This window comes from Bos javanicus, chromosome 17 (assembly GCF_032452875.1).
Source record: "Bos javanicus breed banteng chromosome 17, ARS-OSU_banteng_1.0, whole genome shotgun sequence".
Taxonomy (NCBI): Eukaryota; Metazoa; Chordata; class Mammalia; order Artiodactyla; family Bovidae; genus Bos; species Bos javanicus.
The window spans coordinates 71,013,063-71,031,218 of NC_083884.1; the positions used below are offsets into that span (position 1 = coordinate 71,013,063).

An 18,156-nucleotide genomic window follows, 5' to 3' on the forward strand; every position below is an offset into this window, starting at 1 on the left:
GTAGAGGGAGGGGCAGAAAGGTGGATGGGTGAGCAGTCATCCCTTTGGCTAAGATACTGTCACCATGCTGACTTTTCTTTGGCAACATCCAGCAACTTCTGATTTTCCCCAGAATGTTTTCCATGGAGACCAAGAACTTGGCTGATTTCTGGGACAGTCCTGCATGCCTTTTACATATGGAGAAGCCAGGTCTGCAGAGAACAGGAGACTGGTCCATGGGCAGGTGATCTGAAGCTTCTAGGTTCCCAGCACCAGGCAGCCTGGCTCCTCAATAGAGCTGCTGGAGCCCTGGCCTGGGTGTGGCCCCACAGCAGGCCAGGCGAGGCTGCCCGGTGCCCAGCGATGGAAGCACAGCGGCCTTTTGTGCTCTGTGGGCAGCACCGCCTGGCTGGCCCCACCCAGCTCTCTGGAGAGCCTTTACCTACCCGCCTACCTCCTGCCAACAGCTCTGCCAGCTCCTCCTCATTCTGCACTCAGAGTTGCTCCCTGACCAGCGCTGGGGCCCCTGCACGACAGTCCTGCTGCCAGACTCCCGGGTCCCCTCCTCTGGGCTGATCATTAACCTGGAGGCCATATAAGGAACCAACAGCCCGGGCAGAAGGGACGCGTTGCAGCTGCCACTATGGACAGTAGCACCTGGAGCCCCCCGGCCACGGCCACCGCCGGGCCCCTCCCGCCCTACGAGCGCATCCGCAATGCAGCTGACATCTCTGTCATCGTCATCTACTTCGTGGTGGTGATGGCTGTCGGGCTGTGGGTAGGTGGGGGGTCCTGAAACACAGGGTTTGAGGGTGCAAGGGCCAAGGGGAGGGAGGGGGAAGGGGGCCCATGGAGAAGCCACGGTCTTGGTAAAGCCCAAGGAGGGGAGTGTGGGCTGAAGGGTGTATGGAGCCGGGTGGAAGTGATTTGGAAACGTCTGAGAGGAGTTCAGGGGGCACCATGTGAGGTGAGGGGGCAAGCAAGGGTAAGCAGAAGTGAGGGGATGCTGGTCAGTGTCCAGGGAGGCTCCTGCATCCCAGGCCAGTGGGCAGAGAAGGAGAGTGAGAGATTGGAGAGGCTGGGGGCTTGAGAGGCAGCAGAGGACCAGCTTGAAGCTGCAGGGAGGGTCCCAGGGCTGAGCAGTGAGCCCCAGGGAGGTGACTACCTCCTGCCTTTAGTCAGATGGAAGAGAAACAGGTGGGTCAGGGAGGACACAGCACCTGCCAGCTGCAGATGCTCTGGGGCGGCCCCTCCTGGGAGAGGCCCTGTGCCCCGTGCAGGGGCTGGAGTGAGAGGGAGCTGGGAAAGCCGGGCCCAGGGAGAGGAGGAAGAGGAGGAAGGCCAGAGTGTGGCCTGGGCTGGGCTGGGGAGAGGGAAATGACTGGGCTCCCTCTTGGGACTCTGGGGACATACCAAACCAGAGAAACTTGTTCTTAGCAGTCCTGAACTTGGAAATTTCACTTGGGACAGACTCTGGCACACCCAGCAACTGAAAGACAGGTGTTTTAAGTGCGAACATCTTCCAGTCGCTCTCAAAGACCTTCAAGGTGGGGGTGGACAGGCCAGGAAGCTGAGGGGCTAGCAGCTGATTGAAGTCTTTTAACTTAGAGGAGAGGAGAGTGGACATTAACCCCTTCATGGTCATAGAGTTTTTTTTTTTTTAATAGAAAAAGGGAAGTATTGATTTTTAAAAAGAAAAGTGTAATTTAAAAAGAAACCAGATGTGAGTGAAGGCCTTAAGGGTCACAAGGGGTCTATGTGACTGATTCTTGCTCAGTAGCCTCAGCTTACTAGACTCTGTGGAAAGTCCGGCCAGGGGCCAAGGTTCTCAGGTTTAACACTGGCTTCTACACCTTCCAGTGTTCTTTCAATGTTGGTAACTCTGCCCAGTCTCAGTTTATTCAGCTGTGTAATGGGTACAATCTTACCTGTTCTTATGACTCCTCATAAATGGCTGTGAGGGTCTGGGAGATGCATCTGAAAGCTCATTATGGACTCTAGGAATCTTTTAAAAATATAATTGGGTTGACTGAGAAGTTCATTTGTGTTTGTCCAAAATCTTACAGAAAAACCCAAACAAACTTTTTGGCTAACCCAATACTATCATTTGCTCTCCAGGCTATGAGTCGGGCCCTGAATGATTTTTGTTCTTTTAAGTAAAATGGGCAAAAGTGGTCAGATGGGTAGGACATCTCACAAAAAGCCACGAGGAGGGCGGGAATGCTAATCCGCATTTTCCAGAATAAGAAATCGAAGCTCTGTGTGATTGTGATTTGCCTACGGTTGTGATCTACGCAACTCGGGTCACGGACTCTCAGTCTTCCATGGCACCGTCTGCTCTGTCACCCTGCATGCCTTCATCCCTCACCCCAGCTTGTATTAACAAGTGCTGCACGTGAGATGGGAATCCATCGTTTGCTAGCTGCACCTCCTGTTTCCCTGACAATTGGCGACAAGCTCAAGTCCCCTAACCAATCTCATTTTAGCCCTGCCAGTGCCGATGGTAATGGTGTTTACACTTCTCAAATATCTGTGAATTCGTATTCCTTGTCTTGTTAAATGCTGCCTAATGAGCCTGTTAGTGTTTGTCTACAGTTAATCTTTCCCTATGAGTCAGTGCCTCCGACCCCCTGATCATTTAACACACTGGCTTGCTTCTAATTTAAGTTTCTTTTTTCCAATGGAGTGTCAAGAGTGGTTTGGCTCAGGGACGGATATCCTGACTCCTGTGTGATCTCCAGGCTGCAGAAACAGCGATCCAGGCCCACTGTGCTTCCCCAACTTAGAAAAGGCACCCAGGCCAACATCCCTTTGTCCATCCCTGTCGCTTCCAATATTTTTCTTTTTTTAATCCTTTTAATCATTGGAAAATGCTGCCTCATTTCTTATTTCTTTAGGGTATAGTTCCATGTGTCTTTCACCACCTCCTATGGGGAATTTTGTATCCTTTTTGGCTGACTATTCCTTCAGGAAGACTTAAGATATCCTGAAACCCTTTGTGCTGGTGTTGCTAAACTACAGCCATGGACCAAATCTGGCCCACAGCCTATTTTTGCATGGCTTACAAGTTAAGATTTTTTTTTTTAATGTTTTTCAGAGGTTGTAAAAAGCCAAACTAAACAAAAAGAATGTGTAGTGGAGATCATATATATCCCATAAGGCCTAAACTATTTACTACCTGGCCCTTTTTCTTAGAGTGTCCAAGGCAGCTCAGTGGTAAAGAATCTGCCTGCTGATGCAGGAGATGCAGGAGATGAGGGTTTGATCCCTGGGTCGGACAATCCCATGGACAGAGGAGCCTGGTGGGCTACAGTCCATGGGGTTGCAAAGAGTTGGACACACCTGAGGACTAACTCACGTCACATGTCCTTTTTCTTAGTGGAAAAAAATGTACTTTATGTAGCATTTGCATTAATAGCATCATTGGATGCCTGAGTTGTAATGGGGGAGCCCAACCTTTCTATTTAACAGACAAGGATCAGAGAGGGTGACTAGAAGCCACTCAGAGGAATCAGCCCCAGGGCTGGGACCAGAGCCCAGAACTTTCTATGCCAAAGGCAATGCTCTTTCCAATATCTCACCCTTCCCCCTCCCTAAGACTCTGTTCTTTCTGGGAATACCCTCTCCATGGTCCTTACCACAACTTGCACTGCTGTTACAGCGTCCCTCACATATTCTCATAAAGTGAGGGCCTAACTTGATCATGTTCAACCCTCTTCATCCTATTCTCAAATCTTTTGTTTAAACCACTTGACAAAATCACCTTGACAAATTGTCAGCATGTGTGTGTGCTCAGTTGCATCCGACTCCTTGCGACCCTTTGGACTCTAGCCCACCAGGCTTCTCTGTCCGTGGGATTTTCCAGGCAAGAATACTGGAGTGGGTTGCCATTTCCTACTCCAGGGGATCTTCCCAACCCAGGGATCAAACCTGCATCTCCTGCATTGGCAGACGAATTCTTTACCACTGAGCCACCAGAGAAGCCTCCAAATTGTCAGCGCTTGATTCCAAAACTTCCAGCAGAAACTTCCCCCAGGGGCGCTATTTCTATCCCTGGATGACTCTGGTGGCAAGGAAATTCTTCCTGGTACCCAGCTAAGACCTGATGTCCTAGAGTGTGAAATTGTTTCAGAAAGTAGAGCAGGTTGAAGAAAGTGCGAGTAAATGGGGAGACGGGGAGTGTCCTCTTGGCTGGCAAGGGTATTCTGTTCTGGTAATTCTATTAAGTTTTTGACACTTCCTCCCTAGGCCATGTTTTCCACTAACCGTGGGACTGTTGGAGGCTTCTTCCTGGCAGGTCGAAGTATGGTGTGGTGGCCGGTAAGTTTTCTCTGAAATACGTATTTCCCTGAACTATGATATTCCCCACTTTCTTGTTGGCTCTGGGTGGTGGTGATTCTTTCTTCTTGCCTTTGATCCTGAAAAATGGATCACCTTCTCACCAGGTCACCAATTCGCCTTAATCTGCAGCGGTAAGGGAACAAGCTTTAAAGAAATAATGCTTGACATTTTTTTCAAGGGATAAATAGAGGAAAGACTTCACAAGGAGGACAGTGTGGAAGAGCAATAAGAGCAGCTAGCCCAGGGTGACCTTGGGCACGTCTGAGCTTCCATGTCAGTTTCTATAAGATGGTGTGATGATATTTACCTTCTAGGGGGATTATGAGAAGTGGAGACCCTCTTATAGGGTAAAAACTCAGTAAATAGTAGTTCTTTTTGCTTCAAGTTCTACAGAGGAGAGAACTTCTCTGTCTACATCAGGAGCCTAACACAGGCCCTGATACCCAGGAGGCTCTCAATAAATACTTGAAGAGTAGCTGGAGGAGGGGCCCCTACTGTCCCCAGTCACAGTTCTCCTCATCTCTTGGTGGATTTTGTATTTTGTATGTATGTGTGGTGTTTTCCCTGACACGTGCACACAGGCAGAAGAATCCCAATCATAGGACATATGCATAGGTGGAAGAGAAAGTGGGAGGGCCCTTCCATCCTGTCACCTCAGGGCTCTGCTGGGTTATCAGGTCAGCCCAATGACCGGTTCTATCCAGAGTTCTCATCGAAACTACTGTTGACCAGATTGACCAAATCGTGCAATTCCTTGGGCCTAAGATAGAAGCAGGACTGGCTGGTGAAAGGGGGGGTTGATGAAGCGTACATACAATGAGAAGAGAGTGACAGCTATGGAGGAAGAGAAGTGAGAAAGCAGACTGTCACTGTCATAACACACAGCACAGAGGGAAGGTAGGAGGAAAACGTGACGCTTCCTGCAGCTGCCCTCTGATCAGTTATTTGGAAATGGGAGTTAATAATTAGCATCTTGGGACTTGCCTGGCGGTCTAGTGGTCAAGACTCCACGCTTTACAACAGAGGGTACAGGTTCGATCTCTGGTTGGGGAGTTAAGAGCCATATACTACACTGCACCAGCAAAATGCAAAACAAGCAAGTAAGTAAATTAGTATCTTCACAGTTGCTAGCTTTATCCCTGAAGTCATTTCTCTTTATCTTTAAGGTGGCCAAGAACACTGGGCAGCTGCTGACTTCTGTAGGGGCCCCTTGTGGTGGTCTCTCATGACACATTTTATTTTCTCATGCTTTGGCCTTTGATGCTTTTCTAAAAGCTGTGACCGCCAAGTTCAAGACAAGGTTGAACTGCAGTGTCCAATATGGTAGCCACTAACCACATTGGCTTTTTAAATTGAAATTAAAATAAGATCGAAGATTTATTTCCTCAGTCACACTAGCCATGCTTCAGGTGCTTAATAGGTACATGTGGATGGTGGCCACCATACTGGATGCTGCGGATCTAGAACATTTCCATCATTTTAGAGAGTTCTGTCAGACACTGCTGCTCTACAGGCTTCAGAGCAGAGGCTGGCATGAGATGTGGACTTGAGATTTGCTGAATTAGAAAACTGAGTAGGACTTTCAAGTTTACTCTAGTTGTTTGGAAACTGGCACCCCACACCGCTGAATGCTTCAGCACCCTCAACAGTAAGCCTGCCATGTGTTCATACAGCCTCGGTTTGCATCCAGACCTCTTTTTTCTTCCTTCCCCCCACCTTAACAGGAAACTCGTATCTCTTCATGTAAACTTTCTAGGGCTGATTCATTAGGATAAGGCCTTAGCTTCCACTCCCTGGGTCTTGGAGAAGCTGATGAGAAGGCAGAGGCATGGGGCAGAACCACCCTAGGAGATAGACATTTTAGGTTAGGCGTGGGAACACATCACATCTTAACCACTGATGTCTTCCTTCTGATGACACTTGGGTTTGGATCTGGGTTGAGAGTTGGTTGATAAGAGGAATTGGCTCCACCCCACCCTGACCAAACAGGTCAGGTTCAGAGGTTTATGTGGGTTTCCTGTGGGTGTTGTTTTCCTTATTCCTGTCTCAATGTTGGATTATTCTGACCAATGTGACATCATTCCTCTTTTGTGGAGAATTCCCTACTTCCTTGATGAGGCTGAAATTTTACTCTTCTTCTTTCAACAATGGTATCTAAGGTTTCATGACATTATGTGAAAGGTTTGTGAACTTCCCATGTATCCAGGTCACCTGGTGTACTTAAAAAAATACAGATTCCCGGGCTTCATTCCAGATCCACTAGATTAAAACACCTTGAAAGAAGGCTCCAAGAATCTGCATTCTTAACAAAAAGCTTCTCAAGGGCTTCCCTGGTGGTCCAGTGGTTAAGACTCTACACTTCCCAGTGCTAAAATAGGGGAATCCTTTTGATTCCTTCAAAGTCCTAAACGTAGAGAACAGCAAGAAGCCCAGAGCTCTAGGAGAAGGTTCTTTGTGGAAATTAACCATGGGCAACAAATTAAAAATCTAACCTGTCTGGATAGCTCTATTTTTTAAAAAATTATTGATTTTTGGTGGTGTTGGTCTTTGCTGCTGTGCACAGGCTTTCTCTAGTCGGGGCGAGCAGGGGCTACTCTCTGGTTGCATTTGCAGGCTTCTTGTTGCAGTCGCTTCTCTTGTTGCAGAGCATGGGCTCTAGGGCATATGGGCTCAGGAGTTGTGGTTCCTGGGCTCAAGAGCACAGGCTCAGTAGTTGTGGCACAGGGGCTTAGCTGCTCCAACGCATGTGGAATCCTCCATGATCAGGGATTGAACCCGTGTCTCCTACATTGGTAGGTAGATTTTTTACCACTGAGCCACCAGGGAAACCCCAAGGGGATTCTTGAAGGGGGATGCAGTGACCTCTAAGTCCCTCTCGATTCTGAAAATGCTCTAATTCCAAAAAATTCTAGAGTAGAATGAGCACGGGCTTTGAAGTCAGCCTATCTGACCAGCTTCATGTATTAGCTGTATGACTTTGGGCAAGTCACTGAACTTCCCTGAGCTTCAGTTTCTCCTATAGAGCAGGAGAATAATACCTACTGTGGAGGACTCTTGTCAGGATTAAATGAGAGTATGCATGTACAGCACTCAGCACTGTGCTTGGCAGGGGCTCAGTAAATGCAAATGTTAACATGTGGAAGGAAGGTTAGGAGACTCAGGACAGACCCCTCAGTTGGCACTTGTCAGCTGCTCAGTACCTGGAAACTGGCATTTATATAAAGCCATTGCTGCCACATCACTTAAATTTAACTTTCACATTGACTGTATGAGTAAATGAACACGATTTATATGTAATTTATTTATACCTACTGTAAATCATAATTCCAGCTACACATTGACCACATATTTACAGCTCTGAGACTGACTCTGTCTGACAGTCAGTGGCATGTCATCGAGCTTTGTGCCACACGGTATGTCTTACAATAGTTGGTGTTTTAGTCAAGTGTGGTTATAGGCTTCCCTGATGGCTCAGACGGTACAGAATCCACCTGCAATGTAGGAGACCCAGATTTCATCCCTGGGTCAGGAGCATCCCCTGGAGAAGGGAATGGCTACCCAACTCCAGTATTCTTGCCTGGAGAATTCCGTGGACAGAGGAGCCTGGCGGGCTATAGCCCATGGGGTCCCAAAGAGTCAGACATGACTGAGCAACAAACACTTTCACTTTTCACTTTCAAAGTGTGGTTATATTCTAAGATAGTAGTCCTTAAAAGAATGTTCACTACAACCCTTGGGCTTCCCTGGTGGCTCAGGTGGTAAAGAATCCGCCTACAAAGAGTTGGACGCGACTGAGCGACTAACACCTTTGGAAGCTGCAGAGACGCTTCAGGGACTGCTTTTGCTCTCCTTCCCAGCAACCCGGTTTTTTCATACTTTATATGAGGGGACTTTACTAAGATTTTGTTTGAGGTCAATGTTCTGCTAACTTATGAAATTTAAAAACCTCTAATTTAGAAGAAAAATAATAATGATGATTTCCATTCTAAAATTTAAAATGAATTTAAAACTATTGCAGTACACATTTGAAAGGACAATACAGCATGCAAGAAAATGCAAATCAAAGTACTTTTCAAACTTGAAAAATAGTTTAAATTGCATCAAAACTATACTTCTGTACTTCTAAATTTCCCTTTGGACTAAAATACAAAGTCGGTTTAAACCTGTCATCAGTCTGTAAGTGTATTGTCAGAATATCAGTTCTCGAGTGTACTGGCTCAAGGAGGACATCGCAGGGACCACAGGCTCTCAGAGCTGATGTCTCTCTCAGCCTCTCGTGGCCCCTATGTCCCCTTCATCTGCCTTTAGCTCTGTTGCTTTGTGCTGTAGTAGGGTGAGCAACCCCCCCAACCTATGTTTTGAGCTTCTTTGGTGGTTCAGATGGTAAAGGATCCACTTGCAGTTCATGAGACCTGGGTTCAATCCTTGGGCTGGGAAGATCCCCTGGAGAGGGGAATGGCAGCCCACTCCAATATTCTCGCCTGGGAAATCCCATGGATAGAGGAGCTGGCAGGCTACAGTTCATGGTGTTGCAAAAAAGTTGGACACAACTTAGTGTCTAAACAACAGCAACAAGGGTGAGCAAGCAGAGAAGCTTCAGAACGATAGTCCCAGGGGGTTTAGGAGGCGAGGACTTGCACTGACCTTGGACTGATATACCTGAAACCCCAAGGGCTTGGATAGTCATCCACAAGGAAAGCAAGTGGGAATCAGCTCATGAAGTCTGAAAGAAGACTGGACAGAGGAGAGACCAGTTTTTTGGGGGTATACCTGGGGGTTTTGGTGACTTTGAATGGTACAGTTGTGATCTGTAACAGGTGGAGGTCCAGGCACTCTGGAAAAAGATTCCATTCCTAAAAAGTTAATGAGGCTGAGAGAGAGAGAGTTTGTGCTCGGCCAGGGGATAGAAGTGAGGGACCACCTGGAGGAGGAGCAAGGACTCCAGGGCTGCGTTATAGGAGGAATTAGCTCACAAAGATAGCCAGGCAAGGGTCTTTGACTCAGAAGTGTGAGTCACTTGAGGCAAGCCAAGCCCACTGAGAAACACGAAACCTCGTGAGTAAAATGAAACCTTATGTAACTGTGGGCCAGGAGTCCCCTTTTCTATAGCACCATGGTTTGGTGTGTTGATGAACAACTGACTGGTTGATGTGTTGTAATGATTTTTTGAGGGTGTAGGAGATGTGAAACCAGGAAGGTGAGCTTTGAAGGGGAAATTCCCCATGCCTTGGCTAGTGGCAGCAGAAATTACTCAGAGAGGTAGAGCCCCATGTACACAACCCCACAGAGAACTTTTGTTTTGGAGGAGAGTTTGGTTAAACCAGCCAGAACCACTGGCAGAGCCAGCTCCATGGAGCAGCAGGCACAACAGGGCTGAGCCAACCCTTTAACAACCCTCAAGGCATTTTCAAATACTTCAGAAGTTAGTATCCAAAGGGAGTGGCGATCTCACAAGGAGCTGGAGGATTTGCCTTGTCCTAGATTTATTATCCGGAGAAGGCAATGGCACCCCACTCCAGTACTCTTGCCTGGAAAATCCCATGGACGGAGGAGCCTGGTAGGCTACAGTCCATGGGGTCGCTGAGAGTCGGACACGACTGAGCGACTTCACTTTCACTTTTCACTTTCATGCATTGGAGAGGGAAATGGCAACGCACTCCAGTGTTCTTGCCTGGAGAATCCCAGGGACGGGGGAGCCTGGTAGGCTACCGTCTATGGGGTCACACAGAGTTGGACACGACTAAAGTGACTTAACGTAGTGTAGATTTATTATCAGGCCAATCATTAGCTTCTCTGAGTCTCAGAGAGTCTCCTCTATGTGGGAGATAGTAAGATCAAGATCTCAAAGCCTTGACAGTACTGAAATGCTGAGATTCCACACCACAGAGGAAGGAAACATCATCCTAGCCAGTCCATCACCAGTGGAGATAGGGTGGCTGTGTGTCTCTCAATAGCCATAGTTTCTTTCCTTCCTTTACTATTTGAGAATCATCAGAGAGGAGTATATCACAGTGGTTTAGGTCACAAGTTGACAAACTTTCTTTGCAGAGGCCCAGAGAGTAAATATTTCTGGAGGCTATACAATCTCTGTCACAACTACTTAACCTTGCTGTTGTAGCATGAAAGCAGCCATGGACAATAAGATGGATGAGCATGGCTGTGTTCCAATAAAGTTTTATTTATAAAACAGGCAGAGGGCCAGATTTGGCCCACAGGCTCTAGTTTGTTGACCTCTTATTCAGGCCTGGGCTCTGAAGTCAGGCTGCTTGGGTTCAAATTCAGCCTCTGCCCCTCACTAGCTGTGTGACCCTGTTTGAGTTACTGAATACCTTGGTGACTTACATTTGTTTTCTTATAACAGAGAAACAGTACTTACTTGAGGTTGTTGTGAAGATGCACATTCAGTCTCAGAATAGAATCTGGTGTATGATAAACTCTCAGGTTTAGCTCTTGTTCTTTCTTCAGTTACTTATCTGATTGAATCGTCAGCCATCCAGCAAGAATGACGATTAACCCCATGAGTTGCCCACGTTCACACAAGATAAGAATAGAGCTAGGGTTCTCCATGTTCTTCTGGTTGCTCAGGTCTCTTTCTCCTTATTCTTTGAGATGGAAATTTATGAGATCTATAGGCATGGTCCGGAGAAGGCGATGGCACCCCACTCCAGTACTCTTGCCTGGAAAATCCCATGGATGGAGGAGCCTGGTAGGCTGCAGTCCGTGGGGTCGCTAGGAGTCGGACACGACTGAGCGACTTCACTTTCACTTTTCACTTTCATGCATTGGAGAAGGAAATGGCAACCCACTCCAGTGTTCTTGCCTGGAGAATCCCAGGGACAGGGGAGCCTGGTGGGCTGCTGTCTCTGGGGTCGCACAGAGTCAGACACGACTGAAGCGGCTTAGCAGCAGCAGCAGCAGCAGCATAGGCATGGTCTACAGGTTTATCTGAAAACCAAGACATTCTTTCATTTATGTTTGACCAGAGACCCTGATGGAAATTTTCTGAGAGAAGAGGACAGCTTCTCATACTTCTTAAACTCTTTTTTTTTCCTATTACAATATCATGATTTATTAAAGCACAGCATTCTGTACAACAAAAGGCCTTAACAGTTGTCTATTCTCAGCCAAACTTCTCTATAAGTTAGTTTCTCTTAATAAAAAAACATGTTATACTTTAAATTAGTAATTTAACAGATGAAGAAGTTACCATAATACCTATTTTAACATTGAACAAATCTAACCACCTATTGGACATTAATGTAAAATCCTGACATAGAATTTGATTTAAAACTTCTCAAAATAAATTCATTAAAGCAGGTTCCCTGTGAAAATATGTAAGAATGAAAGCTAGCATAATAGCAGTTGCAGTCTTTACATTTTATTAACCATAGAAGATACTTTTTAAGAGTCTAATAGAGACATTAACTGTGCAAAAGCTGGTAAGATTTACAGTCTTAAATACAAGCACCAACACAGAAAGGATATTGTGTCAGTTCAGTTCAGTCGCTCAGTCATGTCTGACTCTTTGTGACCCCATGAACTGCAGCACGCCAGGCCTCCCTGTCCATCACCAGCTCCCAGAGTTCACCCAAACTCATGTCCATCGACTCGGTGATGCCATCCAGCCATCTCATCCTCTGTCGTTCCCTTCTCCTCCTGCCCCCAATCCCTCCCAGCATCAGAGTCTTTTCCAATGAGTCAACTCTTCGCATGAGGTGGCCAAAGTATTGGAGTTTCAGCTTTAGCATCAGTCCTTCCAATGAACACCCAGGACTGATCTTCTTTAGAATGGACTGGTTGGATCTCCTTGCAGTCCAAGGGACTCTCAAGAGACTTCTCCAACGCCACAGTTCAAAAGCATCAATTCTTTGGCTCTCAGCTTTCTTCACAGTCCAACTCTCACATCCATACATGACCACTGGAAAATCCATAGCCTTGACTAGACGGACCTTTGTTGGCAAAGTAATGTCTCTACTTTTCAATATGCTGTCTAGGTTGCTCATATCTTTCCTTTCAAGGAGTAAGTATCTTTTAATTTCATGGCTGCAATCACCATCTACAGTGATTTTGGAGCCCCCCAGAATAAAGTCTGACACTGTTTCCACTGTTTCCCCATCTATTTCCCATGAAGTGATGGGACCAGATGCCATGATCTTCATTTTCTGAATGTTGAGCTTTAAGCTAACTTTTTCACTTTGATCAAGAGGCTTTTTAGTTCCTCTTCACTTTCTGCCATCAGGGTGGTATCATCTGCATATCTAAAAGTCCATTAATTCTACACTTAAGAGGATCATTTCTTTATGTAAGGATAATCTCATTTATAAATTACACATGATATGTAGTTTAGGATCCATCTACATTATGCTTGTAACTACATGCTGCTGCTGCTGCTGCTGCTACTAAGTCGCTTTAGTTGTGTCCGACTCTGTGCAACCCCATGGACTGCAGCCTACCAGGCTCCTCCGTCCATGGGATTGTCCATGCAAGAGTACTGGAGTGGGTTGCTATTGCCTTCTCCTCTTCTTAAACTCTTTTGAGTGAAATGTATCTGATTTTGTTGCTAAGTCTAAAACCTAGGGATCAAATCAAAGGTCAGCCACTTAGGAGTGGCCGCTGGGAAGAGACTGGTAGGCCTGAGACCTAGGTGGGAACTCAGGAGTGAGAGGAAAAGCAGGAGTGAAGTGAATGGACACAGGAGAAGCAGAGAGCTCGCGTGGGGAGCAAGGTCGGGAAAATGTGAGATGGGAGACAGACAGGCACTTGACCTTCATAAGCCTGGGTGGAGGTGACTGCCGAGTCTCCAGGCAGCCCTCTCTTCCTGCTGATTGCATAAAGCTGTGTGTGCTTTCATTTATCTCAGAGCTGAGCCTGTATTTTTCTTAATCATTAAAAAAAAAAAATCTGTTCCAACACCTAGTCCAGGGCCTTGTGTCCCGTATGTACTGAATTGAAAGAATGAGAGGGGGAAGAGAGCTGTGTCCCCAGGCCCTCAGGCCGGATCCCTTTGCTGACGTCACCTGAGCCCTCAGCCTACATTCTACTCTGGCACAGTGATTGCTCATGTAGGCAGTGTTAAGAATTCAGGAGGTCCAAGTGAAAACCTGCCTCCAGCAGTGCTCCACATTTCTGTTCCTATGTACACCTCATTTTTTTCCTTTAGGATATTTTTTTTTAGGCTCAGTTTTAGTGGTAAAACTGGAAAACCGAGCCTGGCCCTAATCAGAGTGCCCGATTTTAGCCCATACAGGACCCTGTGGTAAAATCTGGTGTGACCATGCTTCCTTGTTATTTCAGACATGTAGTTTCTCTCAGTTTGAGTCAAGATTTTGCAGAACTTGTCAGTTCCTCCATATCTGTGTTGCCTTCCTGGTAAGAGTTTTTTGCCTGCCCTGTCAGTGTCTGCTTAGCTCTTGAAGAACCTGTTCTCTCTCTTCCTCCTCCTCCTCTTTCTTCTCTTCCTTCTCCTCCTCTTCCTCCCCTCTGCTCACCTCCTCCTCCTCCTCTTCCTCCCCTCTGCTCACCTCCGCCTCCTCCTTTCTCTCGCTCTCCCCCTCATCCTTCTCTCTCCCTCTCTCTTTTCTGGACCCATTTCCCTCCCATTCTTCAAGGCTTGTTGGTCTCCTCAGAGGAGTTTCTCTGATTCCCAAGCAGGTGGTCACACCCCCAACGTATTCTTTGTGTTCCAAGGCCTCGGCTGCCTGGAGGGTAGCCAAGTTCCTGTCCTCTAGTTTGTACCTAAGCTCTTGGCTTCTCCTCTGCCTCTGGCTGCCTTCCCAGCATTCTTTAACACCTTAGTACTTTCGCCGACAGAGAAAGGGAAAAGTAACCTATGATCGATGTCGCTTGTTGGTGGAAGTCAGAAGAGTGCTGAAGCTATCAGCCAACATGGAGTCTTTGGATCAGTCAAGTTAGGAATGTATCTGGGCTTTCCCTGTCTGCCAGTGACATGGCTCATTTTGAGGCTGTTTCTTTTTGGGTAAGCTTTATGTTAGGGGGGTGATTTGGAGTTGGGATTAAGAACCAGGCTGCCTTGGTTTGAACCCCAGCTCCATCCATTCCTATCTCTGTGGCCTAGGGTGAGTTACTTACCCTCTCCTGCTTCAGTTTTCTCAACTTCAAAATAGAGATCATAGCGCCTACATCACAGAGTTGTTTTGAGGACTGAGTTAGTTAATACATGTAAATCTCTTAGAATAGTATACTGTTAGTGCGACCCAGGTTGGCCATTCTTATCATCATCATCATTATCCCTTATCATCCCCCTTATCCTTCTGTCTCATCTCCAAATCCTCCTTGTTGAAGTATGAATTCAACCATTTACTTATATTTGCATTGCTGTGATTTCATCCTACATTTGCATGTTGATTAGCTTCTATGTGTCACATCTGTGTTAGGTCCTGGTATATATTTATGTGTGTGTGTGACACAACTTCTTACAAAATGTATCTAAAATTACAAATAGTGGTGAGTGGTAATAAGGCAGTGTTTTGAGTCTTAACCTACACAAGAGGATCAGGGAAGGCCGTTTTTACATTGAGCTCTGACGGATGAGAAGGAGACAGCCATGTGAAGATTGGGGAAAGAGCAATCCAAGCAGAAGGAACAGAATGGTCAAAGGCCTGAGGTGGGGAGGAACTTGGGGTACTTGGGAACTGAAGGGGGACCAGCGTAGGGGAGAGATCATGCATCCTGATCAGGCCCTTCAGGTGAGGGGCCCTGGGTTGTCCATGATCCCAAGGATGAGTTTGTCTGAGTTTGGGAGAGGACTTATTGACCTCTTATGGGTCCAGCCTCCTTGACCTGTAAGTGCCAGCAGAAGACCTCACCCACCTACAGCCTCTGGGAAGATGACAGCTTTGGCAGTGGTTTCCTGATTTCACACTTGTTTGGTTCCTGGGACAAAGAGAGAGTTCATGAAGATAAGAAATGAAAGGCCACCTTTGTCTATGGGGAATGTGAGTTGACGTAGAGTAAACAGAGATTATGATGACTCTTCAGAAGGCCTGTGTCTAAATATTTACCAGAGCCCCAAGAAATGAAATAGCCTGAATGTAGGAACCCCACCTTCTCTTCTGTCCCCAACCAGGAAATGTCATCCCTAAGAGATGGTGAAGGTCAAAGATTAAATCTTCTCAAACCTCCCCTGTTGAAAGACTCTTTACTAGGGAATCGAGATGTTAATTTAGATTAGACCAGTTCCCCAAAGGATGAGGGAGGAATCAGAAACACAAGGTGATGCAGATGCACACAAGGTCGGACCCCTCCTTGAGGTCTTGTTTTTACCAACACTAAGCTTACAGGTCACCCTATTGACATCTCAGAGCAGTTCATAGTCTCTAGTGAGCCCCACTGTTTTTATGGGCTCTTTGTGGGCCTGGCAGGACAGGTTTATTGTCTCTTCCTCAGAAGAGAGCCATCCTTGGCATGTCCCCATTAAGAATCCTGATGTCATGCAGCCAGTGGGAATCAACGCAACACGGGGGCATTTGGTCACTTGGTTCCTGCTGTTTCCCCAAGAGGAGGCTCCAAGGGTTTGCTGTCACTCACCCACCCACATGCTCACTCAGCAGGCTTTTACAGAGTGCTTGCCATGTGCAAGGAAGGTCCTGTGCTAAGAATGCTCTTCAAGGAATAGAGGATGTTTGGGGAACAGCACTTATACAGAAGCAGTTACCAAAATGGGGCCTGATAGGCATCGGGAAAGTGCAACAGGCAACATGCAGGGCAATGTCAGGGGAGGAAGAGCCTGGCTCTGGATGGTGTCAGCAGAGAGAGAGGACTGGGATTCTCTTTGAACATGGGGGTTGTGTTTTTGCAGGTAAAACTTGATGGAGAGGGAATTCCAAGCAGAAGGAAATGGTGCAAACAGAAGCAGGAGGCAGGAAAGCCTCCCGAGTATGTCTAAGAGGCTGGGTCTGTGTGATTTAACTGGAGTGCAGAGGACTTGGAAGGCGTTAGGGGTGGAGGTGTGGGGGGGAGGTACTGGGACTGGAGAAGAAGGACGGGGCTAGTTTACAAAGGCCACTGAGAGCCTGGAAGTCCTCTTCCCAGTTTCATGCCATGGCAGGAAAGAAGAGCCCTCCAGTTGGCACTAGTGATTGACGCTGGTGGTTGAGATCACCCTCTGGGAACTCTTATGACTCTATCTCTTGAGGTGACAAAGTGTTTGTGGAAGAATTTCCCAAAGAGCCTTTGAGTGGCTTGTGTAGATTTCCATTGAAATGTCTCAATAACTTTTCTGTGGTGTGAGGGTCCTCTGGAAGTCTTTATTCAACTGAGCCTGCCAGTTCTAGGGTTTCACCAGTGAGATTGGCCAAAGCTTGTTCCAGTTCACGTGCTGTTATCTTGGCCTACGGGGAAGTGACAGTGTCTCCCACTTTGTAGCCTGAGTGCCATGGTAATAGGCCTTTAAAACTCTGAAAGTGTTAAAATAAAAATACTACTAAAAAAACCCCAAAACAACTCTAGAGGTAAGTAGGAGATTCTTTCACCCCCAATTTTTTGTCCTCCGCATCTCAGCATCCCAAGTTTGTAGTTAGTCATTGCACTTCCACTCCCCAAAAAAGAGGTCAAAACAAGTTTAAGAAGGAATAGCGACTTTCAGTACGGTCTAGGGCAGGCTTCTCTAGCTTTACTGTGTATAAGAACCACCCTTACTCCTCTGATTCCCAGTGGGTCTGGGGTGCGGACTGAACTTTTGTAGTTCTCCTGAGCACCTGGGTGAAGCCAATGCTCCAGGCCCAAAGGGCACTCTGTGAGTAGCATTGGTTCAGGGAGCCCTAGGGCTGAACACTGAAGGAGTGATCGTTAGATGGATTGATGTTTTCCTTTGGTTTGAGAGATAGATGTAGTTCCTGCTAGCTTCCAACTCCTGACATTAATGCAGAAAGTAAGTGAGCCTAGGTACTCAACTAACACACTCAACTGTATAGTACTGTATTTTAATAGGTTTATAATACTTTTCACAGAAATAATATATACATAAAAAACGAATGCAAAAAATAAAGAAAACACTTCTAATCTTACAGTACAGAACCTTGAAAGGGCTTCCCAGGTGGCTCAGTGGTAAAAAATCTGCATGCCAATGTAGGAGACGTGGGTTCAGTTCCAGGGTCAGGAAGATCCCTTGGAGAAGGAAAGGGCAACCCCCTCTGGTATTCTTGCCTGGGAAATCCCTGGACAGAGGAGCCTGGCAGGCTACGGTCCTTGGGGTTGCACAGAGTCAGACATGACTGTGTGACTAAGCACACACACACCTTGAAAAGTACAGTAGTACAACAGCTGGCGTGCAGGGGCTGGTACACACGTTGGCGTCTTTGAAAGTTCCCAACTTGAAGGTTCGTATGTAGGGGACTGACTGTCGCTGGTATGGAGAAATGAATTTGGCCAGATGTTTTCCTTGCGGTTTTGGTAGTTGTCCTTTTAGAGAAGGCTCATGGGAAGACATCAAATTTGTGCCAAATCCTGGAGGGATTGAAGGAACGAATTTTAAGTGATACAGCCACTGTATTGATAATTGCACATTATCAGGAATCTAAATTGCACTGAGAAGAAATCCTTTTCTGTTAAATGGTCCAGATAATTTAGAGGCAGAGTCTCCGACAGTGATGGGAATCAGAGGCACTGGCTTTGTCCTCAGCGCTGCCAAGAACCCAGTGCTGAGCGGCAGGTTTGAAAGAGTACCTGAGACCACATGATGTCAAAAACAGATGTGAAGTCACTAAGGGTAGCCTGCTTAGGCTGGCTATTCAGTCCAGTCATGTCTGGACCGGTCTATTCAGGTCTGAAGCCCTTCTGGGGTCACAACTGGGGCTGCGGGCGGCAGAGAGGGCGACA

At 46.8% G+C, this 18,156-nt stretch overlaps 1 protein-coding gene across 1 annotated transcript in view; it reads left to right on the top strand.

The window, feature by feature from the left end:
- Positions 1-428: 428 nt before the first annotated feature.
- SLC5A1 (solute carrier family 5 member 1) overlaps positions 429-18,156 on the top strand; it is a 50,091-nt gene continuing 32,363 nt past the window's right edge. The window contains exons 1-2 of the mRNA XM_061385473.1: positions 429-757; positions 4,228-4,299. Of these exons, the coding sequence (XP_061241457.1) occupies positions 623-757; positions 4,228-4,299 (207 nt within the window). The 5' untranslated portion in view covers positions 429-622. The remainder of the gene's footprint in view (positions 758-4,227; positions 4,300-18,156) is intronic.